The sequence below is a fragment of the Nothoprocta perdicaria genome, unplaced genomic scaffold (genome assembly GCF_003342845.1).
Source record: "Nothoprocta perdicaria isolate Ctin4 unplaced genomic scaffold, notPer1 scaffold_27, whole genome shotgun sequence".
Classification (NCBI taxonomy): Eukaryota; Metazoa; Chordata; class Aves; order Tinamiformes; family Tinamidae; genus Nothoprocta; species Nothoprocta perdicaria.
In genome coordinates this window covers 5,249,261-5,275,958 of record NW_020455499.1, presented here as the reverse complement: position 1 = coordinate 5,275,958, position 26,698 = coordinate 5,249,261, and the positions used below count along the sequence as shown (strand labels likewise).

Genomic DNA, 26,698 nt, shown 5'->3' with positions numbered 1-26,698 from the left:
GGAGCTCACTGAGGAACTCAAGACTCTTGCACTGTAGTTAGTTAACCACTGCTGGATGACCATGCTTTACATCTTCCAGTTTATGACTGCATCCTCCTATCCAGGCTCACTGCTGAATGCTTCCAATATTATCTTTTTATTTCAAAATTTACCTATAAAGCGTCTGTTAAAATGACAAATTTTGTAACTGAGAACCATTATGGCAACAAGTCCCCAGTGCCCCCTGTCCTCTGCCCAGCCTCTTCTGCTGGAATTATCCACACCATCCCGCCTCAGCTAAAGAGGCATCTGTTCCTTTGGACAGCAGTAACAGCCATTATTCACTACAGCTTTTACTCATTCGTGCTCCTTCTACTTCCCTTTGCTGCTGCTGAAGTGGGAGGGCAACGTGGCAATGCATTTCTGTCACTTGAGATACCTCCTTTTACCATATAAAAGCTTTAAGAGAATATTAATCTTAGTGATGCTCTCAGATTCTTAGGGAAGCAGCCCTCAAGTATATTCTCACTGCAGGTTTACATCTACGTGATAACACCTGGTACCATTCAGAGTGCACAAAAGAGTTTGTGTTTTAATGAAAGTTATTATTTCCTAATTCCGCAGACCATATGGCACCATAGAGCCCACAGTGGAGGAGATATTTTTAAAGCACCACATTAATTGTGCTGGGGACATTAACAAAGATGAGTAATGTTATCCTCACAGAAGTATAAATTATGCTAACATTTTAAAACGTGGATGAGTAAGGTTGCACCTAAAACAGGCTATTTTTTCACTGGTATGAGACTCACACAGGAGTTGGCTCGTGTCAGTATCTGAAAATATTCTCACCTMTTTTCAAAATGACAATCCAGGTAAGAACAGTTTTGTTATTTTTTAAACCTTTTAATAGGTTTGTCTCTGTCCTTAAGATACATGCCAGGAAAACAGATAGTTTTTYCCTCAGTGATCACTGCATGTACTTTTTGGTTGTATCTTTACTAATCAAAGGCACAGCACAGAGAATCCTCTTATGAAGTGCAATTTAAAATACGTTCTGTTCTGCTCAGTTTTGCAGATGCATCACCTTTCTTTTACAGCCTATACAGATTGCAGCATTCCACAATACTGCCTGGTAAATAACCTACATATCTGTTACCATCAATCCTGTCACTATCTTCTTGTTACAAGTAAATGAATGTGGTTAATTATTAAGGTATACCCTGCATGTTCCAATTACTTTCTTCTTCCTAYTTCTACTCGCTTCATGCAATACGTTCCAAACAGGAACATTTTTTTTTCATTCCCACCATTTTGATGAATGATTTAAACAACAGAATATCTTCATCTAACTTACAATCTCTCTGCATGAACAAGTCGCATCCCCAAAGATGAGATAACACCTGCTGGCCTTAATGAGCTTATTAGATCATTGTAACTAGCTGAATTTCTTACTCACAGATTTGTAGTTTTTATTAAGTCCTTTTCTTGCATCCATCTACCAGCAACACAGATCTATTTGAAATCATTGCTAGAATCAAGATTTTCTACTCATCTGGAGGTGGGTCATAAAGAATGATACATGTTCAAAGCGAATTGTAAAGCTTTTGGTAAAGCACAACAGATGAAATACAGCATTGTTGTTTTCACTATGAATGTAATACAGCACAAATGAGCTTGGCAGTCATCTTTGTACTGAAACAAAAACAATTCATTGAAAACAATTTCAGTGAATGTGAATTCATCATACCCACTTTCAGATAAGCTTCTCGTATGTGCTCAAGTTTTTCACTGATCTTGCAAATGAAAACTTCACCTTCCATTTTCCTTCTCCCACAGTAGCTTCCGCAAAGATCCTTATTTTGAGAATCACTTGAGTGCATATTTAGAGGAACATTTAATTCTTTCCATAATTGTCCAATTAAAGACTCTGCTTATCAAAGTTAGACTTTAAAAAAAAAAGTTTGTGTGCTTTTCCTTAAAGAAAATCACTTAAACTCTGTAACATTTTCATACCACCCAACAGAAATCCACAACATAACTACTCTTAAGACTTCGCATAGTTCAGTCTGTCTGGAGTAAATACAGTGTTAGAAACTACTTGCATCAGAGCATTTTTAATACTGTGCTTACCAGTTGCTGTCCTTGGATGCCCCATGCTGCATACTGCAAAACTGAGTCCTCTACTTCTGGAGGGTTTAACTCCCAAACTTCCCTTGAAAAAATGCAAACATTTTTAATTGAACACACTGGTATCATCTTATTTATAGAAGTACTGAAAAAGCGTATTGCATGGACAAAACAATGTGACCTACCTTGTATGGATGTTATAAATCACATATGAAGCTGTATAAGAATAATGAAAAACCTGTGTCAAAAAAAAAAAAAAGGAAAGCATGAGAATTATAAATACTTATATTGTTATTATAGTCACATTATTTAAAACATTTGAGTACTGGTATCCTAATTAGTGAAGTATTTCCTGTATTAATTTAAACAACATGCTTGAAATAGGGCTTGGATGCTGCACTAATGGTATGCACAGGGCTTCTATTAATTTCACCTGTCACTGAACCTGTGCAGACCTTTGCAGTAATGGTCTCAGCTAGACAAATCTGTGTTACAGTTTAAGAAAAAGATTTTTAAAGGACAGCAAAACTGCATACATTAGACAAATAAGYTATGACTTTGCCTAGAATTTTGGAAATTCAGGCTGGTGAAATCTGGTGAATCTGATTTTTTTTTTTTCCCAGATAAAATAATTTGAGTAAACCTAAGCCATTTGTTAATAAAACTTTCTAATTCATCAGGAAGTTTCCAGCAACCTCTCATCTCAGACAGCTCTGTAAAGWGAAGCAAATCTGATGTGCAATCTTACGCTGCTGTCCCTCCCRGTAGAAATTTTCTGTTGAAGTCAACTGAAATTAAAAAACTGTCACTAACCCACAAAATACCAAGGCCTGACATATCTGGAGCCAAAAGATCAGTGCTGTGCAGGAATATGAGACAGCACATAATATGATGTACCAATAACCCGAAGGACTGAAATCTTTTAAATCTTAGCAGCTATTGTACATACTTTACCTGAAGTCAAATAGTTTGYTACGTGTATGTATATATATTGTGTATATATATGTGTATATATTAGCTATATTTGTGTATATATATATATATAATGCATACATACATATATAAACACATGCTTATAAAATAACGGATATTTCGTTAGCTTCTACACTTGGGAGATTTATTTTAATCTACATCATTTCTTCAATACCATAGATCACAGTATGAAAATAGCATAATTTCACAATGTTAATGTTATTATGATGGATTGAAATTACTTCATCTTCTTAGAATAGAGAAATGTGACTAGGTATGATCATGTAAAGATTCTATTATAAAAGAATATATAAGATTCTTATATAAAAATCTTATATAAGAATAAGATTCTTCTATAAAAATTCTTTTTATTATCAACTATATCAGACAGAAACATTAGATGCCATTTACCAGACCTCCAGTAACTTTACACGTATAGACTTCCAGTGTATTTCAGCTTGGCACGTGGAAGGCACATTCCCAGATAGCATCAGGCTAGTTGGATGGAAGCAGACACTCTGCAAAACCCAAACCCTGATGGGCAGTATTTTTTGCAAGCTCTTTTTATGATTWGTAAAACAAATCCTCTCCAAAGAGAAAAGACCAAAGAGAACACACAGCTGTGACCTTGCTCACATGCGTGAACTCGACCATCTCAATCTGCAATCCCTGCACCCTTGAGAGGGGCTTCGGATGCTCTTATTTTGACTGGAGGTTATTCAGCAACCGAGGTCCAAAACATCCCTCTGCTGACTCCTTTCCATTTAAATACTCACCAGGAAATTTAACAAATTCTTGCTACCACAAGCCCACAGAAGCCCGTGAGATTCATAGTCATTTTACGCTACAGACAAATTTCCCTTCTCTAAAATTTCCATTATAGACAATATTCAGTTCCATTCTCCAAGCCCGTGGTGATTAACATTAAAAATGCTGCTTCACTGCAAAGAATCACACATATACTGATAATTATGGCCCAAATTGATTTTTTTATTACATCTTATGATAAGGAGTTTGATCATGCAAGGTACCAGCCTCTTCTGAGAAGTGCTAAGCGTGACAGAAATAGAGCCGAGCTGTAATAATGTTATGATTATCATAGAAAGCACGGAGACACTAAAAGAATATTCTAAGAACGTTGATAACTCCTTATTTTCTCTAAATAGCCATGATATACCTATCTACTATAAATATCTCTCTATAAAGATATATATCTACTTTTATACCTAGTAGAATATTTGCTTAGCTACCATAATGTTTAAATTTCAGTAGGGTTTGAGGGAAAAAATTAATCCAATAACAAAGCAATGACACTTGAGGTAGAGTTATTTAAGTACRCGCTGGTAAGACAAAAAGACAAACTGTTGACTTCAAAGCTCTTGCTTTCTGTTATGCATGGTATTTGGCTACAAGTATTAGAGGGCAGATGCAAGGGCCATATGCAGCTAAATCATGGTGCAAAAGGCCCTAGGAGAGCTTTGCTAGCAGCTGAGAGAGGGGACAGTCCCGTACAGCTGCTGCCAACACAGAGCTGGGACAAAGCGTGTGCCACCCTTCCAGAATCACTCCAAAGTTCATCATTTCTGCAAAGTCTATCAGCTAGCATTATCAGACAGCTGGTAGATATTTAGAACAGAAACATTTAAAAATAAATTGCTAGACAGAAAACCTTTTAACAAGGAACACCAATCCAATAAGTCATTTTGAGAGCTTTAACAGAAAACACACCACCACAACAGGAAGGGCACTTTATATCCCATTTTAAATTCTCCTCTTTTCTTGTAATAAAATTGCTATCTAAATGCTTATGCAAAACTATTAATATCTTTGTGAGAAAGGTATTACTACCTTTGCAAGAGCTCCACAGCCAGAGGACACCAACATCACAGGAGGTCGCTTTCAGGCAGAACGCTGACATTCTTCTCCAAGTTATTCAAGTTAATTTTATTTTTTAAAAGGAACACTATGAATAGATAACAAGTAAGAGGCTTCCTAATTCACCCTGCTTACAATAGACAAACCGAAACACAATCATTATCTGAAAGGAAAAAATGTGAGAATTTAGGCTACCTTAATTCAGTCCTCTTATATAATAAGCACAGCTTTCCTAGGGTGCTTTAGCAGTTTTGTTAAAGACATAAGAAGCTGAATTGCTTTATTTCGATGCCTTTTTTGGATGTTTAGTAGAACTTGAGCTAATCGGAACAAATATGGCAATTTATGCGGAAGTTCTGCAAAGACACTGAGAGCTCAGGTGGTTCCAGATCCAGATGTGCTGACCCCTCTCACTGCCCACCTAGAGCAAAACCTCTTTATCTTCTTCACAGCACAAATCTAAAGCGCAAATTTATTCTCTGAAATATTTTCAAATATTTCTTATAATCCATGCCTTTCAAATATGGTTGTATTCAAGGACTAAGCTAAGGTTAATCTTTTAAGCAYGGGTAATGACTTACTTCAGCTGTCAAAAGAAGTGACATGTATTGAACAGCGTGCAACTGAGGAGAAGAGAAGGTGGTTRTAGTAGAAAGGAATATTCTCTAGCTATAAAGAAAATCAATTACAGGACAAAGAAACAGGAAGGGTCTCCAGGAAGAACAGATCTGCTGGGTAAAGCCCCTCTATTTCTCTTTTAAAATATTACATACATTAGAGTCATTTCTGCACCGTCATATCTGTGGAAGAAACATGCCAYGGTAAGAAAGGAACATGCCATGGTATCGTTCAGGAATATAATACATTTTAAAAGTGGGGCACTGGAGGATCCTTACCACCATTACTTGCACACATGCTTGCTAAGGTTTCTGACAACTAAATAACTTGTATGTTACTGCTGTGAAAAATCGGAAATTGTTCCACACACTGTTGATTTAAGAACTGTGGAAATGCCTTTTTAGATAAGATAGTGAGCACACCTCCTCCTCAGGATAACTTATTTAATTTTTCTTTTGCCACATAAGGTAGGTAGAAACTATTCTGTATGAAACCTTTCTTCTACATTCAGAGGCTTTTATCAATTTCTAAACTGAAGACAGACTTTCATGTGGTGCTGAAAAAAGTTCCTGCAATTGTGTATTAAAAATATCAAATTACAGAGCTATTTTGCAAAGGACCTAGAAGAAAAAAGGTGAAAAAAGTAGCTTCAAGACAAATTGCTCCAGTCAAAACGTATTGAAATAACAATCTATTATTCAGCTAACAGTCAACAATAAAAAGCCCACACTTATCAATCACGATCTGAACTTTTAGGTGACACATTATTCTGAGCTATATATGTCCTTTATCTCCTATCTTTCAAGGAATGTCTTTGTCTTTCTAAGGTTTCTAAAAATGAAATATTGTCATGGAACTCAACCTGTATCTCAGCAAGACAGAGAGAAACAAAATATAATATATGCTTCRCCAAATATAATCCACTAATTTTGCAGTACACTCCAGGAAATACTTTGATGCTCTCCTTGGTGGTTTGGAAAACATCCCTCCACAGAAAATTGCTAAAAAGCTGCCAAAAAATCCTCACCAGCAACGTTTCCATAAGATGACGAGGGCACTCAGCTCCATCAACATCGAGAAGAGCCGAGGACGTTAGAGCCCAATCACAACCAACACAAAACGTTTGGGGATGCCAAACACCTTGATGCATCCCAAATTCATTCCCTGCGTTATAAACTAATTATCTTCCTTCACGTGCTGTTTGTTTGGAGTGATAACGATAGCTCCTTGCTGCTTGGCTCCTTGCAGGGCTGCAAGCAGTGCTCAGTACTTCGGTTTTCAGTCACACAGAGGCTCTGAAGAGGTCCCTGCACTTCTTGGTGCAGCTGTACTCTGAATTCCCTGTAAAGATTCAAATAAGACTTCTCATGGGGCATGACAGCACTCAGGCTGCACCGGAGTGATAAAAACTGCATGTGAAATAGAAGTGTTAGCATGTGCATCACATTCTGTATTAACGGCTTCAGTTATCCCATGATTTACCAGCCAAATACGTATATTTATGATATTGAGCCATATTTATGATATTCAATATTCCTAGTGTAGACATGTATTTATTTTTGTATTTAATAAACAGAAAAATCTCTACTTATCTTGGAAAGACATTCCGTTCCCATTAATTAGAAACATGCAGTGAAGTGCCATTAAATAATTAAAATTGCACACTGCACCAACACGTCCATCCTACTTATCTCAAAACACATGCACAGACCTGGGAAAAGAGGAGCAAACCTTCTCAGATAGAAAGGTCTGAAGTCATACTTATCTTTATGATACCTCAATGAAATATTAGGTCTTTTATGGGTGAATTTACATTTCTGATCATACTGAGCACAAATTCAAGGGCTTTAAGAGACAATCAGTCTGAATTAAAAAAAAATATAATTATTCTAAGAAATAATAATAATAAAAAAAGATTTATTTGCAGCAACTTTTAACTGCTACTGTATATACATGCCTCACTGATAGCATTATTSGGAAAAAAAACAGATCAAGAAATAACTTTTACTGCTTCATAGGCCCAAGAATAAGTTAGTAGGCAGTTCAAAGCTAAGGAAACCTCACCTAAATAAAAACATCATTTTTGTGTGCTGGAAAGCTTTTCCATTCTTCTAGCAGTATCAATTGGTCAAATAAAAGACATTACCTCTTGTCTCATTTATCTCCTCAGTCCATCATGTCTATAAGAACAGTGTTACTGAGAGAGCCAAATAGTCCTGAGCCCAGTGGAAAGAAAGAGCAATCTGAAACTCAAAACATTTTTTCCTAATGAGTCATCTAATGTTATAATATTTTATAAAATCAATGTGAACCAAGAAATCAAAAGGAGAGGACACAGAGAAGCAGGAGAAAAAACAGTAATATATCTTGTAAGGATATCCACTTCTTCATTCATTTATGGTCTTTCTCAGTTGGAAGATTTTCTACAACATATTAGAAGCTGGAGCATGTTTTCAAATCGCCTTAGTTATTGGCAGACATTGGGAATATGAACTGTTGCACACAGCTTGCAGAATAGCAACACGTGTGGGATTCTCCCTTCATCCTCTTTTCTATGACTACATTAAGCATTTCAAGAATTACAGGAAATAAATCTACTTATGCTCAAAATCAATCCAAAGACTTTTCCATGGTAACGTGATTACAAGCCTAAGATAATAGTTAATCATTCCCTCACTATTCTATATTCTCATATATTCTATATTCTCAGTATATGTGGAATTTTTTCCACAGAGCTACACAGGGAACATCACCCACAATTCCAAAATCATATCCATAGTAATAACCATTCACAAAAAAAAAAAAAAAAAAAAAAAAAAAAAANTCATTTCAGAAGAGAAACAAACAAAAAAAAAAATCACAGTTTTCTCATTTGTCCCTTTGAAAGGAAAGGAAGAGCCTAGAGAACACGAGCACTTTGCATTTCCAGCAATGATAATGCCAGATTTTGATCAGAATATATTATACAGAATATAYATTATACAGCATCTCTGTATTTGACCACATATGGGATGAACTGGCAACAACCAAAAAATGCATATCCTGATTTCATCCCCTGGTAGAACCTCCTCAATGCAAATGAGTCACAAAGGGATGGTATTTAGTTCTGCTTTCCCCAGCCTGGATTCCAAGCAGTAAGTATTCTGTCATTCTTGAAAAAAAAATGGATTAATACACTCCTATTCCTCATCTCCTCCTTTATGAGCTGAATCACTTGTGACTCTGCTGGGACTGCCATGCGATGAGTGGCATCAGCAGCTGATGTACTAAGACCTTTTACAAGAAGAACAGAATTACATATTCCTTTCTTTCCTTTATATTTCAAGATATGTGGCTTCTCTGGTAGAAATAGTTGTGATGGAGTTAATAAGCAGAAATTAGTAGCAGCCTGACTATCGCCCAAGGCACAATACAGCTGATGTATTTTGATGTACTCTTCCAGCCCTTTTGCTGCTTATCTGMTAAATAAATTAATGTTATCAGTATCTGCCCTAACTCAAGCTCCCTTTATGCTGTATTCCACAGAGGGTCTGCACTGCACATTCTGCTCTTGTATTTGTCCTTTATTTGCCCAGTCATAGATTCAGCAATAATTTACATACAAGTTTAATCAGAAGAACTGATGACTGGTTTCATATGGATCGTACCTGGCACTGATGGAGGCAGRGAATTTAATTCCTTCACAAATTGCAGGTTTGCACTACAATCCAGCAAATACTTTAAGCATACCATAATTTTAAATTACAATTAATGACACACTGATACATATTTTATGCGTCCAGAAAGGGCTGCTGTGATCATCACACCTGACCACCTACACCCCTGTCACCATTTACGGGACTTCTGACTCCAAGTAGCCTAAGACTCAACTACAGATTCCCCATAGAGTTTTCAATACGTTTTAAAGTAAATTATGGTTACCAAAGAACTGAAGAGTATAATAAACATAGTAATAAATAAGAATAAATAAATATTACTAAAGTAATAAGATAAATATTTCTACAAATCTTTGAATCCTATTATTCCAATTCAAATTGTTTTGGGAAAAAAAAAGTTATGCAACTTCTGGCCTTGATTTTTAAAGCTCTGTATCTCTTTACAAAGTGTTAATCTAAACTGATTTGATGCCTTTATGGCAGTGAAGTTAAATGACAAGGTTATAACTTTGCAAAGCATTGTGTTTGTTTGTTTCAATCAACATCAATTACTTGTCATGATTGATCGTAACCATTGCATGTCATTGGTCATAATTTATGGTTAGTATTAACACTTTTGGATATGAAATATTGCTAGCCATAACAACAACATGCTGCCAAGCTAAAATAAATATAAAGGCGAGACATTTCTAGACACGCAATTTATCTGTAAGGAAAAGGGCTGTCAAGGAAGCCTAAACAAAAAAGCACCTGTAGAAAATTTGCTGAAGCTTCAACTGTTCCACACGTAATTTTTCAATAAGATTAATTGTCTCAAGAAAAAGACATCTACTGTGGAATGTTAATTAATTCACAATCAATTAAACTCAGTTCATCCAACCAACAGTAATGTGCTACAAACCATAGTTTGAGAATAACTGTAGTAAATTTTTTTCCTTGTGCTACTCCAAAAATTCGAGATAGACCACCCTATATTTGGCTATGCAACTCAATCACTTTTGAATAYATAATCATTTCAGATGAGTGAATTACTCAAAAAAGAATGTACTGCATTACTACTACAGAAACTCTCATATATCACTGTCATTCGAAATCCTGTTCGTTACACTAGCACATAAAATGTTTCTCAAGTATTGTATGAAATAACTTACTAGAAAAATTATATAGAATTTTTTTCTCTCTCATTCACCTTTAATATGAAAAAAAAAAAGGTGTAACAACTGAAATCCTGACTGTGAAACTGGTAAGGCTCAAGCCTCATCAYACCACCTGATTTTTTATACTGATAAACATGTACACACACGTCATTCTCATTATAACTAAAATTTTGACTGTATGAATATTTCAGTATTTATAGAAAATCTTCTTTCCTGAMTTGTTTTGCAGTGAGTCTCACAGTATGAAGGCACATTTTGATCTGGAAGAGGAGAAGAGGAAATGGAAGATACTAATTCTGATGCTCAGATCAGAGCTTCCTCTCCATAGAAATATGAAGCTGTTGTGGTTCCTCACTTTTGTTCAGCACAGCTGAAGATTTCCTGSTTTCTAAGAGCCCGTGTCTAAATATTTCCATACTGTCCGATGCTTTAAACTTCTGATCTCTTCACGAGGTCCTTGCTGTACAATTTAACTGAATCCCACAAATGAGAGCATGCCTCAGGATTTAGGGAGAATATCTCCACGTATACTGAAAATTGTTAAGTGAGACCAAAATGCATTTGAAATCACAGACTTGAAAGCAGAACTGCATCAAGGCTCCTTTGAGCACTTTGTGATGGTTCAATTTAGCTTGCACTTCAGGATACTGCAGAACGGAGCCAAAAATTTGCTTCTCTTCTCATTTTTTTTCTGAGGCAATGTTCCTCAAATATTGTATTTATTCAAACAGCTTGATTCAGAGGAAACTGGCAAATGCAGAAAAAAACCCACCTTTTTTTGAAGAGAAACATGTACATGTGGTGATATWTGCAGAAACCCATACTAGCAGATTCAAGAGAAACAATATGGGCAAAGAAACAGAAAAGAAATTTGTGAGAAAATATTTTTGGGGGCTAAAATTCCATTTAGCACAAAATAGAGCACAAAACTGAGCTGGAAATGCCTGGAAATGATGATGCAATGAAGAAGTATGATAGGGAAACAGAAAAGAAGAGAGGGCAGAGGGAAGCAGATGAGTAATGCAGCAAGGAAAATGAGATGGAAAGGGGTGGCAAACAGGGCTAAAATAAGAGAAACAGGAAAAAAATGAACAAGTAGAGAACAAAACTGAACTGAGGCGCTTAAAAGGTTGAAAAGGATGGGACAAAAAACAACGGATCAAAGAGCAGCTCAGATGGGAATGAGAATCAAAAGTGAAGGAAGGGGCAGCAGGGAGGGTGAGCAGCACAGACTTGCAATGTGGGGCAATGGCAGTTCCACACTCCACTCYGGGGAGTRAGCAAGGGAATTTCTGTGGAGCAGRCTGCTTTGGAGAACCTTTTGCTTTTGGAGCAAAAATATGCAAGTGAAAAAAGGGGAAGGTTTTTCTCATCAATCTCATTCCCTGATTGCTTAGGCCTTGAGTCCATGAACACCAGTAAGCAGGCACTGAATAATCAGTGCCCTTTTTGGCAAAATACCTAGTTATTGAGCATTGCTATTCCATAGGCCGAGGCAGGAATGCCATCGGCGTTTCATGTAGACTAGGTCTTTTTCTGTTGTTCTCTCACTCATACCAGACAAATGCAGGAAGAATTTCCTGGTAAGTCACTAGCACGTCTATGACACTTCTTAGTCATGTTGTAGCCTTAAAACATCTTCCAGGCTTTCACCTTCCAGCCTTTCAAATAACCAGCTATTCCTTTACTGTCATGAACTACAGTAAAGCCATTGAATCACATAAGTAACTAGACATCATTCTTTATTACTAAGGTGATCTGTGCTTTTGGTATTTAAAAGCAAATTATTCTACAAGGAAGTTTAACAAAGGGTTTCCTTCACCTTACATCTCTCTCYTGGGACCAGAGTCTCCCAGAGTGAAACAAAAAGACAAGTTTAATGCCTGGATGTTAGACATCCRAGGAAATCTTCCTGTATGAACACCAAGTGGGATTTTTGTTGTTGTTTTGCAACAGAAATTTAATTTCTCATTTAGTCTTCCACAGAGTTTTTATGAGAAAATGGCTAGTTATCCCCCTAACTTTTCAGTATTCATTTGCATGCCAAGAGCTTGAGCTTTGAGCAATTTTCCAAACTACTTTGAAAACCATGAGGTTAAATGTTCCTGCACCACAAGCAAACTCTTATGAACCACCCAAGCAGCACACCTAGGAACCACAGTCAGCTACACCCAAGCACTTTGTAGGATYCTTGCTTATACTCTTCAAATGATTTCGACACTGAAAACTAGATTTCATTCCTTCCTACCCCAGTTGCACCTGAGCGCAAACTCCAATATCTTCAATAAACCACATCTACGTTAAAACATCAGGAAAACAGAATTCTGTCCATAGGAAAAAGTTCCACAAGCATYTCTAAGGCTAAATTCCACCWCTAGYTTCAAATGTCCTTTTTAGTCATGCCCTCCTCATCTCCACATCTCTATGATTTCTTTGGTCCTACCCAACCTGCTAATATKGTTCCCTTTCAGTTCCACTTTCTTGCCACAAAACTGAGCAAAGTATCACTTCTCTCTGCAATTTCCAACAATTGAGCTCACAGCTAGTTATCTACTCCAGGGCTTCCTATTAACAATCCACAAGGCTTCTTGCAGTCTACCGGGCCTACCTCCACTAATTTTCTCGTATTATACCATATTTCTGTATTAGTCTCTGTTGTGGCTGCTTTATGATACTATAGGTCCTTTGATGGGGGTAAAATGAAGTAGACTCTTGTAGCAAATAAAAGACCTCTTCATGACAAAGTGATTAAAAGGTCATGATAAGAGAGCTATTCATTTAGTACAAGGGACTACTTCATGGTGATCTCAAAGAAGCTATAACAAAGTGATGAATACCTCACACCAAACCCTGCTCTCCAGGAAACATCTAATCTGGTCATATATTTGCAGACAATAAATAGAATTTAAAAGGTTAAATTTGTGCAGGTGGTTGACTGCCTTCACTGAAACATTAATTTATTGCCTAAGACCCCAGGCTAGCAACCTTTTATGCTCAAATACCCCAAAGACTTGTTCTTACTTAAAAAGAACACAAAAAAATTGGATAATAAAGGGCTACATCTCAATATTTCTCTAAAAAGTGGACCCAGCCATTTGATCTGGTAGGTCTGTCGCACTACCCATGTTCCTCAGGGCATGAGACTGAAGTTCAGTTTAAAGCATGATGTGCAACAAAGACAACTCTGCAAAGACATGCTTAAAACACATCTCTGGGACAGTTACAGAAAGGTCTAGTCTTTGCAATCTACTTCAAGGTATTTCAGCTCTCTCTGTGTATGCATTTTAAAAGATCTTTCATTCTATCTGTACCAAAGTGCTAACTCTCATTTTTCAGCAATTCACTTATTCAATGCTCATCCTTTCAACACTATTGAGAGATGCAAATGCCAGTAGATATATCTGCTTTCCTGGCTGACCTGTTGGCCTCGTCAGAGAAGATACAGTCAGCCMATTTTTTCTTTGATTGAGAAGCAACAAAAAACACCAAATGCCTCTTCGGAGAAGGAGGATGAGTTCCTCATGAATAATGAAGACAGGCTATGACATACAACGAACTACAACAGCAGAACCATGGGCACAGTCATTAAAGGATTTGAAAAAATACACGGACTTGTTTGTCTTCGGYGACTTTCTCTGGGACAAAGTTTTCAATGACAAGGTTATGTAATCTCAAAAGGTCCATGGGGATGACTGGTACTGCTTTAGATCCGCATGCAGAGCACCTGCTATTGTACCTTTTTATGAAGGTTACTTGACCCTGCTTCAGTGAGGGAGCAACAAATCACAGGTTCCAACAGAACAGGAGCTGGCTGGATACTCCATGGCTTTAATTACACTAACTTTTTGTTCTTTGGGGAGGTGACTGGTAAAGATTTGCATTAGTTTTCATACTTTTTTTTTTTTTTTTTTTTTGATATCCTGTTCTTACCACATATTTGGTTCTATTTTTAAAGTAAATAACTTGTTTTTGTTCTTCTTGTCAAATATTTCTCGGAGAACTATTTTCTGTTCTTGTTGTACAACTGCAGAACATGAGAGACCGCTTGTTAAATTGCATCAGCAACATCAAAACTGCATTTTAGCCTCTTTAGCACTCACCATTAATGGTGTATACAACAAGGGCTACAGGCAAGGCTGCTTCCTCCAGGATCTCTGAAGCAAAATTACTTCATTACTGCCACACATCTTCCTTCCATTACCTCCAGGAAACAGGAGCTCTGGTTCCCTTTGTGTTAACACAGCTGATAAAACACAGTAGTTTGCTTCCTGTTTGACACGGTGCTTTTCGAAGACACTGAAAAGGGCACTGGCAAGCACGCCATTCATCATCTTCACCTACCGCCTTGTCAAAGCAGGGAAAGGCAACTTCAAGAATGAACTCAGTCGAATAGAAAAACTGTATATTTTATTCATCTGTGTGCACTGGTACTGAATATATCAAAAGCAGGGGTCATGGACGTTTCAGCAGAACTGATAGTACAGATGGTGTTGCTTGTATTAATATAGCTCCCCTGAGAATTAATTTTGTTTTGTTCACAGACCTCTGTTCCCTTCTCTTTCAACATTTTATAATTTTGTTGATGGTATTTATAGAATTCTCCATCTGTCAGCCCACGAGTTTCCCTATTTCCATCAAGAGACATCGGTTCCAAGTGTTTCATTAAAGTCCTGTTCTAATAATCTGTGCAAACACGATTTACAGGGTAGCACATCATGCTTCTGAACTGACTACGTTCAGCAGTGGTTGCTAGACCTGTCATTCCACACTACAGGAATGACACAAGTTTCAGGCTGATTCAGGCTTTTTTTGCAGGGATGCCTTCTCAAGTTGATGTATCAAATACGTACTACTAACAAGTTGAATACATATGCTCATAGTGACGCACTCCATATAGGAAGAAACAACTAGAGATTTGAGGTTGTCTGCTCAATGCAACCACAAAGAGTGATTCATTCATGGAAACAAACTAAATAGTCAGTAATCCATGGGCGTGGGTCAYAACTTAGATGGGACATGACATGCAGGGGCTCTTTCACAGCACAGCTGTACAGTTCATAGCCATTTTTTAAGTATTGATCTCCATGATTCTTCTGCATTAAATATATATATCTAAATTTTCTACAGATGGATATATAGAAGTGCCCAATGAAGTCCAGAAGATGTCAATAAGCAAAGAGATGTTTATCTATAAGGTAAATCTTCATGTTCTGCCAGGTGCTTAGCTGCAATTTAGAAATTCAAATAGTTCCGTAAATCTGACACTTCAACCCTTGGAACCTTTTGACATTTCTGTCAAAAGGTTCCAAGCCTTCATTGAAGCCTTCATAATCAAAATATAAAGAGAATCCAAAAGATTTTGCACCCAGTATCTGATGTAAAATGCTTATATTCCCCTCACATACTCAAGAGGAGAGAATTCTATATTATAACTACCTATTTGACATTTAAGTCATCTTCCCTGTAATTCAATGAGCAGAATTAAATGATTAAACCCAAAGTGATTATGTACATAATGAGTAAAAACAGAACAAATCTTTTTTTTTTTTTTCCTAATGTCAATAGCAGGGGTTATAAAAACATTTAAGCACCCTTAATACGAGAAACTACTTAGTAAAATTCACATTTGTGTCCCTTTAAAATTAATAATGGGTTTTTAATCAAATTAAGCTTCTTAAATTTTAAAATAAGCAAGGGCTATTTTATAATCTACTGGCCAGATTCTCAGTCGCTACACTGATTTAAAACTCTGYCCCCTCTATTGAGCTATGTCCATTTTGAACATCTATATGCTCCTTTAAACTAGTAGTCTTTAATAAATAAATAAAAGGATTGTTTGTCAAAAGAGAGGTAGAATAGACTATATATTCAGGAATCACTTTCTAACTTAATTATGAAGTCCCCTGGAAGCTTTACACCCATTTCTTGCCAATTTGGCTGGGTCATTATAGAATCACTACTACTAATAGTGATGCAGCAGTTAGAAGGACACTTGCTCAGATCAAAATGAGATTTTACTTACAAGATACTTAAGTTCAACATGGAATTTGAGATTAAAATTAGAAAAGATAGAAATGGAAACACAAATRAGCAGAGTTTTGATAAACTCCCTGTGTCAAGAGGATACAAGCAGCAAAGCTTTGTGCACGGCAAGGAGAAGGGACAGATTTAAAGTATCTTGCACTTTGCAGGATGTTAATTTTATTCTAAGTCTGGCTCTGCATGCGAAATTGAGTGACCTGTTTTGAGCGTCACTTCAATTCTTGGTCTTCTCCAACCAAAGCTAATAACATTTCGGTGCTCTCGGTGGAACGGAGCACGGCTACTCTCACAAACTTGAAAAGTGGCCATTTCACACACCATTTTTCAAGTGTGGTCCTCAGTTTCCCGTTAAACAAAACTGTTTTGTTTGCATCTGTGGAGTGACCTGACTGGACACCATCTCCATTCCCGCTGTCACGCAATGAGCACAGAGCGAGCTGGTTCCTGTGCAAACACTTGGGCAGTGGGGTTAGATGTGAACCTCAGAGTAGCTACAATTAAAAACGTGCTCATTGCTGCTTCTCTCTTAYGCATGACAACCAGCAAGAGCAGTGCATCACACAAGCACAGTCCGACCAATGTAATATAGAGGACACAAGCTGTTCTCTCCTGGTTTGCAAACGGGTCTGAGCTGCATGATTAAGTGCATGTTAATTTTATGGGTCAGGAATTTATAAAGGTCTACTAAGAACTTTCTGCCTTATTAGATACATCTTCTCCCTTTTTCATTTGCTCAGGTTATGTCAGGGGTACCAGTGACAGCTAAGATATCTATAACTAAATGGAGCAGACACTTTGCTCTAAATATTCAAACGAGCAGGTAGAGTTAGGCTGCTAATGATCTGCTTTGGCAGAAGAAATTTTTAACTCACTCGTCATCCATTCCAATTACTAAGTGATGGGGCTTTTTACCAAAGGAAGTTGGCTATCTCTACATCATATTCTTCCAACAGAGCTGATCTAACAGGGCTGCTGCTCATGAGCCTATTACTATTTTTATGCAGAAGTACCTGCATTTTTCAGTGTTCCCAATTCCTTTTCAATCTCCATTTGCATTGGTAGCAGAGCTCCTGATCCTACCCAAATGCACCTCTTTTAGCACACCAGTAGCTGCAAAGTGCAGCCCTGAGCTGCTCCCATCTTCCTAGTGCCTATTCCTCTTGCTAACTCTGGACTAGAAAGATGAGATAAAGACACTATGACACTGTATAGTAAGACTAAATCCAGCAAGGCTATCCATTTTATTGCATACTGATAATAGCACATTTACCTCTTTTATATCTTCTGGAAGAGATTTGGCCAAAGTCTATTCTATAAACTTATGTAAAAACATCAAGGTTAGAGCATAGAGCATTTAAGATCAAGTTACAAGCTATCATTAACTTCCCAACACCGACAGGTGATTCACCATCTAACCAAATTAAAACACAATTAATTCTGAGTACTAAATTGCTGTGTGCAACAGACAAAACACCACTTTTGAAAAAAATAATAAAAATATTCCTGGGATTTGACAATCTTTCCTTACCCAAGAAGATATTAGCCTGTTCCAGAAGAAGTATCATTGGCACAATGAATAACGTAGCTTTATATTTTACAGTTAAACAAACACATATGCCCTCAATACATCAATCCTTCATGCAGCTCTGGTCCTTGTGGCTCTGCTTTGGGCTTTTTTTTTTTTTTGCTTTAAAGTATGGCAACTAATGAGAAAAAAAAAAGTCTTTTTTTTATACAGAGATATTCTATCTTGTACAGAATGTAATGAAGTCAGATTTAAATACATACAACCTTGGGGTTATACAGTCTCGAGTTTTTCTAAATGGGCCATGCTCTGATAATACCTGACATTTAGTGAAACATCTCCCACAGTTATGCAATAAAGTTGACAGCCTTCCAGAATCAAATCCATTCAGAGTATGAAGTTTTATAGAAAGAAGAGAAAGGGAAGTGGGGAAAATAGTCTAAGAGCAGGACAAAAGAAAAAACTAAGTGCTTGCCTATGTTTTCCTTTTTTATTTTAGGCTGTGACAAGAGCCTTATTTCAAACTAAGACATCCTCTCAGTCTTAAAAAAGTAAAATCAAGCAGATGTGTTGATAGAACAAGGTCCCTTGTTCTTCACTATTAGGACCAGCTCCATTTCACATGCAGTTAAATGTTTTATAAAGGCAGGGAAGATGTGTTATGCAATAACTGCCCATAGCTACAGTTTGCTGGCACCTCCTTAAACACTGCTTTACATGCATAGGGTTAACACATTTTGGACATTAAAGATACTTTCATTTATTTCAGTATAAGGGCCTTCAATCACAAAATGCAATGGATGTGCTAATTATTGAAGGCTTCAAGAAAAAGAGTTTTGCCATTTCTGTGGACAAAGCTAGGGAGCTCTGGCTGCAGAGGAGGAGGAGGAGGAAGGCAGTTGGAGAGTGTAACCTTAAAACCTGCATGTCCCTGCGAGCCTGAGTCGCTGAGCCCAAAAAAATGAGAACTCAGATTTGCCTGGGCTGGAGGAAGAAATCCATCCTATTTTCCACTGTGGAATGCAGGAACTGCATTTATGAATACTCTTATTAAGGCAATACTCTTGTTAAAGCAAGGGCAAAGTGCAAGGATGAGTGCTCCCTACTCAAACCACTGRGCACTTTCTGCAGCCTCACAACCCACCTCAAAACTGCTGGAATAATTTTACTGAGATGATTTAATTTCTGTCTGCAAGCCTTCATTTTATTTTGGGCACATCTGAAAATTACAATATAAACAGTTATAAAAAAAGAAAGAAAAATAGAAAAATCAAACATATATAAGCATAAAAACATCTACATGTATATATGTATATACCTGTAAATATATTTCATGTAAATACATGTATTTGTACATGTATAAATATATATTTACATAGATACATATTTATATGTATATCTATGTATCTCTACATAAATGTCCCGTGCTTTCAGAGTAAAGCATTACCAGTTGCAGAGAAACTGAAATTGAAGCTTCATCTTTGATGACCCCATACTCATTAAACGAACAATTATATTTTAAAAAGTCTATGAATCTTCTTATTATCTCAGGGAATCAAGGAGAAAAATTTGGAATTGCTATAGGTTATTCACAGTGAAAGACCCTACGCTCTATTTGGCTTCAAGTTAAAGGAATATGCAAATGATGCAAAACAAAAAAAAAAATCATCACAAAATATGTAAAGAGGGTCCGGTGCACCCAGAGAGCTGCTGCAGGGCAGCAAATGCAGCCCCATCTCTGCTTTGGAAAACCCGAGGAAGCTTCACCTACACCTAAACGCTCGCCCCGAACCATTAAAAGCAAGCAGAACCTTTTAAAGTCTAAATTATATCCATTTTTAAATCACTCATTAACACTCCTGGTTGCACTCCAACATCTTTATTGGTTGTGGAAGAAAACTGCACTTGTAAAAGGTCTTAATAGCGTTACACTGGGCTCTCCAGAAGGAGAGAAGTTTTATTGRGATTTTTTATGCCTGACGTAGCTGCAGACAGCAACGTCTTGCAGACCTGTCCATTCCACTCAAACTGAGCTCATCATTACACTTTTGGGATTCTCACCTTTTTTTGGGGGGGATGGGGAGGGTGTAGGGGCAGTGGGGAGATGGGAGGGAGCAACAGATGATTTTACTTCTATCCCTTATCCTGTTATCTCTTCACTTTTTGTGCTTACCTTGGATTCTTACATACCTAGGATCTTTTTCTTTAGTTTTCTTCTTTCCTGCCCTTTAGTGTTTGCCCACCCTCCCGCACCCAGGTTTGCTCCACACAACACGATGAGGACCTGCCACTGCGTTTAGACTTGCCAGGGAGACCAAACTGCAACCATTTGAGCACGTTTGATAACTATAAAAGGGAGCAGGAGAACACGTGGATTAGGTGATTATGCATAATTTCCTGAACAGTTACCTCTTATTTTACAAATCCTTAAATCAGTAACATTTCTAACCTGTAGCTATTTCTATACTGAGGAAAAAAAAAAAAAAAAAAAAAACACTCATGGTTCACTATAATTTGCTAGCTGAAATACTGGGTAGAGAAGTGAAGATCAAGGTCTTACCTTACATTTCCAATTATCTCCCTGATTTTCATTTTGCTCAGATTACAAGAACGTTCTGAGTCACTGGAGCACTCAGAGTTAACTGCGAGTTCCTCAATAGTTCCCATAATCTCACTTTGACAAGGTCTGGCATCCCATTTCTATTTTCTTAACCTCATTTGTACTCTAGTGCTCATCCTGGTAATTGCAGAAGAGCTTCTCAGAAACTGCAAGGCTCTTACAGACTACAGAATCAAGATCTCTGATGGAAGAGAAACAGAAAAATTACTGCTTTAAAGCAGAAAGTCAACGTGGACAAACAGCATCCATTCAAGAGATTTAAATATATTTTTTAAACTTAATTAGTCTCTCAGGCTAATTATTAACCCAAGGAAAGATCTCACATGGGAGCAGTGGCCACCAAGGCCACCCCAGGAAGGGCCATGGACAGGACCTGAGCAAGTGATGCTATCCACAAGAAAGAATCTCCTGTGAAATTATGCTRGTATGACTATTCCAGAGTTAAAATAATGAAAGTAATGCTTAAAAACTAAAGGCAGCATCACTGGAAATCTTCCACCTCCTTGTGCATGACCCTCTGCAAGAGGGAAGTCAAACTTGCCTGCTCAGCAGGGGAGAGACCTCAAGCTTGGACTTGGTCTGCAAGTTGCAGGCTGGACTAAATTTTATGATGAAATAGGTTTTTCTGCAAACCCTTCAAAATAGAGTTTTCACTGAAATACTGACAAAGCCATAATTACAGCAGCAACAGTAGGTGCTTCTATAATAAACCATATTTCTTCCCCTTGAAGATATTAATTTACTTTTTTGAAATGTTCACTGCTAAGATTAAGATTGGGTTTTTGAATTGTGTTCAGAGGCAATTTATGCAGGAGTAAAAATATACTCTAGCCTAAACGTACAGCACACTAATTTAAAATGATCTATTTGCCATAATATATGTTCAATACCCTACTGAAAAGTTCAAACGCTTCTCTCCCTTTACATGCCATATCATCGGGCTATTCTTATGCACTGGGAGYCCAGGCATACATTTCAGATGAATTATGAAGCTTCTATTTCAATTTCTACAGCAAAGAAGTATGAGCTACGCAGCTTAGATATAGTGTAGCTAGGCAAGTTAAGAGTACAAGTTTCCTAAGGTGCAGACTCAAAGCATCATCATTTATCAGGGTATCAAGCAGCGCCAATGGTCTACTGTATATGTTTATTTCTATAAATTCCAGGGCTTTGAAGGAAGGCTAGAAATTCACTGATAGGCACCAGTCTGTGAAGTGAAATAATCAAACCCCATGTTTTTCAAAGTCATTCCTTACCTGTCTTTTTTTTTTTTATTTTATTTTATTTTTTAAATACCTAATGAGTCAAAAAGCCACATCCACATCTGTAGCTGTGGGAGATGCTCTCCCCTAGTACTGAGTTAGGTTCACTTCTGGATGGGAGACTTGCGAGGAAAATTGCTTACAAATGATTCAGGTTACTCAAGRAGATTTCCTCATTATACCTGGATCAATATCCAATAACAATCTATGAAACCCTCTGCTTTTGCATGACCATCTTTTCTTAGATGCATAAAGGCTATTGCTGATTATTTTTCATTAGGACTTCGGTAATACCTCTGTTTGGTTGGAACAAGTAGGAAAAATTCAAGTTCCTTGCTCAGTAAAGAAACTATTAGCTATACCCACCACCACCACCCTGCAATTAATGCCCATTTGAGCTTTCAGTATCATTTTGGATTTTAACTTYTGAACACCAAAATACCAGCTATCCTTGCCTGTTAAAAATGTCATCCATGTTCTAAATGCGTCTCTTCAGACACATGGGTTTGCTGGATGGTTTGATGACCACCTAGTCACCATACAAAACCCTTGCCATAAATTGCACACATCATTTGGAAGTGGATCCTGCTGTCCCTTCAGTTAGATTGCTGGTGAAAAAGCCTGACAGGGAGGCACTGGGRACATCCAGGGGCTGGAAGGACACAGCAGGCAGCTTGTAGTAATTTGTAAGGACCAACTGGATGGTCAACAAACACACAAAACTAATACTTTAAAAAGCCCTCAATCTGAAATAAAGCTGTGCATACCCTATATATTAAAATCATAGTTTTGTTTATCAGTCTGCTTTTCCTTTGCGCATCCCCTGGGAGATTTTCCTGAACTCTCTGTGGTTATTTCTGATTCATTTTATTTCATGTAAGAAGTGAATTGGGCCCATTGAGTTTTTATTCCTCAGCTAGCGTGAGGCAGGCAGAGGGAAAGGGGCAAGACTGCCTTACAGAGAGCAGCGCTCAGCGCTTCAGCGTGGTCCAACATGCTTGAGTTAGTTAAATAAAGCTGTTCGATTGCTCATGCTGGCAGTAGTGCTGTATTCACTAAACTGAAGACAGCACATTGCCAAGAGACAGAGTTTGGAGTAAAAGCCTTATGACCTAGATCTTGTCTGTCTTGGGCTATGCTCTTAGCACTGCACGTAGCAGAAATCAAAGCAGCAGGGTCACAGCCCACACGAAGCCCCTGGAAATACTGCAAAAGGAAGCATCATCCGAGCACATTTCATTAACTGACAACAGTATTTCAACATCTTTTACAAGGCTTATGTCTAAATTCCAATGTGGCATTACCTGCTTCTTTATTAATCAAACAGAAATATTCAGACATAAGTTTCCCCTTATAATTAAACTTTCACTTTGCATAATATTCCATTTATGCAGGATCTGCAGTTGCAATCACTGCTAGAGAAAAGAAATGTCAACTTCAAAGTTAATATCACTTACAAATTAGAAATTCTGTCTTTGTACATGATGGTTATATGTCGTGGAATCTTAAAATGATCTAAATTTGCACGAACTCATTGCAAATTCCATCTGCTGCTTATTTTTTTTTCCTAGAACAGCTGACGATGAAATAGATCATTTGAAACATTTAAAACAAAAGACTTAAAAAATACATAGACACCTTGGAAGACTGATAAAAAGTCAGGTAGAAACGCCCAAATATATAGAGCTCATGAAGAATAATGAGTACAGAACTCCTACAAAATTACTATTAAAATTCACAGTGTTTTATCTTTAATTCACTTTGAGTATTTCTGGGAAGTCAATTCATCCCAGTCTACTCTAACCTGCATTAGAGAGGGTAAAAAGTGCGTCTGTGACCAAGGTATAATTTGTACTGTAGCAGAATATAATTTGCTTTGTGATTTTTTYCCTAAAAACCCAATTTTAGCCCAAAGGTCCTTGCTCCTGGGACTCAGAATGTGCTTTGTGAAGTATCATGGATCTTAACAGAACCTCAGAGGTTAACCTGACTTGGTCATTAGTTAATTTGTTGATGCCTTTATTAATAACAGGAATGAACTATTGACATCAAAGAGGTTATAGTTTCAAGGACAGGTTATACACTCTGGCATCAAAGCCAGCACTGATACAGGATCATATGTCAGTATGTCAGGATCATTCAGAGACTACAGTTGTAGCACATGGATTATAAAATACACACCTAAGAAAAGCTCCCTGACATTAAGACCTGCAGCCAGCCAGGTACAATCTGCCATATGCTAGCAAGAGTAAATAGATCCATTGCCCAACTTAACAGGATATAGTCAGAGTTGTGAGGTCAAATAAACGGCTTTTCTTAACAGTGACCTAATCAGGGAGATTTTGTCTTTTTTACATTCTGCCAAGACAGTTATGCAGGTTTCTGAGTCTCATTCATGCTCAGCTAGATAAATTTTCCATTAAATAAAGAAGCAATGAAAAAATTAACCCCTCCCACCCACTGTGGAATAACGTAACACATCAGTGCTGCAGTTTCTTTCAGGGAGGTAAAATCACTATAAATCAGTAACAATCTGATAACAAATAACAATCAATACAAAACAGTCATATTTTAACTGTTTTATATATATTCATATATATATTTATATATATAGTGTACATCTATGTACACATGGAGTGTATTAAGACACTCTATGTGAAGGAGGCAGAACRCAAAGGGCTGAATTGGCACGTGCACCGATTCATCAAAACAGAGTTCTTTGCAGCCAAAACTCATCAGTGCAGAGTTATTTACAGACAAAATATTACAACACTGTCTAACGTAGGAGGAGATAAAGGCCTAAAGCTGCAAGACTTCGGGCATGCAAATTCCCACTTTCCTCCCCAGAACGGCACTGTGGCAAACACCTCCCTGCCTGGTCACCAAGAGGGATTCAGTGCTCGTACAAGGACTAAGCTTTCCCTAAGGCCAGTTTATCTGAATTGCTTGAGGGTACTTAATAAAATCAAGGGCACACTTCAGCCCCAATAGGATTTACAATCATTTCCACACTTCAGATGTTTTGATTTTGCTCAGTTATAAACCACGCTGTTTTAAAGTAAATCATCCTCACAATTTATTTATGACAAAGACCACTATTAATCAAAGTGTAAGTAACACCTAGTAATATCGATTAACCTTATTTATTTCTTCCTTCCACTCTGCCAACATCTGCCTTGGGAATCATAATAGCTCCCTCAAGGAACCTGATGTATCTGACTAACTGAAGATTTTTTCACTTAAAAACTTGTCATGCTTTAAGTTCCTACATATTGAATACTATATGCCATTTCTGATGCATAGTTAACTTAAAAGAAGTGCATGTAGTACCATTTTCTCTAGTTTCCAGTTCTAGCAAAATATCTCTGAAATTTTAACTCTGAGGAACTGCACTTATTATTAGTTGATAAGCCAACAACTTTCAAATTAAGATTTCATTTAAGATTCTCAGCTCTGTAACAAGATTTTGGTGGCTTGGAAATGAAAGCAACAACTGCCCTGTGAACAAACTTGTGATGAAAAACATCCAGTGGAAAAATCTTCCTTGTGATCACTTAGGTTCCTTTAGTACACAGGCTTTTTTACTGCATATACTGCAGACTCAGAATGATCCCAATTAACTGAGTCGACATAATGGTTTTAAAGTCTTTAGTTCGCTGCTGAATGTTGTACATGAAAGAGCTGGTCTATCGTGACTGAAGTCAAGTCAACACAGACAATGGGATCATGAGCTCTTAATCATATTATTCTTAAGAGCTTAAAAGCTAAGAAGTCAAGCACTGAAAAATTCCCAGATTTCAAGGACATCATGAAAGCCTGAAATAGGATGTAGTATTAAGAATAATCATCTTTGCTCAAGTCAAAGATATYTATGCCATCCCTTAGCCTGAAAGTCAGCATGAAGTATCCACAGCAGGATATATAGACACTAATCTGAAAAAAAAAAAAGAAGTATCAAATGAATAKAGAGCTTTTATGCCAAGACAGGAAAACTGCCTACAGGAACAGTAGAAGAAACATGGACAACTGATTCACTGAAACACGAAGATGATTCTCCTTCATTTTCAAGTTCACTGCCTATMACACAGTGTTCTCCTTCAACTGAGAGCTTGTAAGTAATTCATAACTTTAAAAGTCTACATAATATACTAATTAGTACAACATATACAATATGTTTTGCAAGAATTTTCCCCAGTCTCTAGTCTAACCTCAGTCTCCTCTCTTCAAATGTACTTAAACAAGCTGAAGTTTGGCAACATGGAGTAGTTTTTTCATGGCCGGCTGCACTCACTATACCCAAGAATACTACACCTCAGGAGAGACAACAGGCACAACCAAGCTGTTGCTGTTAAGTATACAGCAGTTATTTCAGAAGGTAAATATGTAAAGCTTTCTGGTGTCACTGTATTGACATTGACGATGATAATTGGGACTAATGGTGAAAGGAACAAAAGCTCTGCCAACTTGAAATATTTCCCAAGTGCAAGCTGTATTCACACATTAACAGCTGAAACAAATTGCACCTGTCTTTTCATGCACACATATTTCTTCTTTCATCCTTCATTTATGTGGGCACATATGTGCATTCAAAGTCTTTGACTCCACTGCTAAGAGCTCATCTGCTCAACTCTCCTGCATGACATTTGAAAGCCTGCCAGTTACAGTAAGCACCAAACCTGCAACGTTGCTGTGAAACAAAACAAGCCCAGAAGATTTGAGAATAACAACCCCCCAAGCGAATGGACTCATTTAGTTTAAATGCAAGGAGAGGAGAAAAGGAGGAGAAAAGGAGGAGAAAAGGAGGAGAAAAGGAGGAGAAAAGGAGGAGAAAAGGAGGAGAAAAGGAGGAGAAAAGGAGGAGA

At 37.4% G+C, this 26,698-nt stretch overlaps 1 protein-coding gene across 1 annotated transcript in view; it reads right to left on the bottom strand.

Annotated features, from left to right (window-relative positions):
• The window catches only part of DPP10 (dipeptidyl peptidase like 10), a 170,819-nt gene that overhangs the window by 56,438 nt on the left and 87,683 nt on the right, over positions 1 to 26,698 (bottom strand). The window contains exons 5-6 of the mRNA XM_026040866.1: positions 2,295 to 2,347; positions 2,113 to 2,194 (exon numbers count right to left, since the gene is read on the bottom strand). Coding sequence (XP_025896651.1) covers positions 2,113 to 2,194; positions 2,295 to 2,347 — 135 coding nt within the window. The remainder of the gene's footprint in view (positions 1 to 2,112; positions 2,195 to 2,294; positions 2,348 to 26,698) is intronic.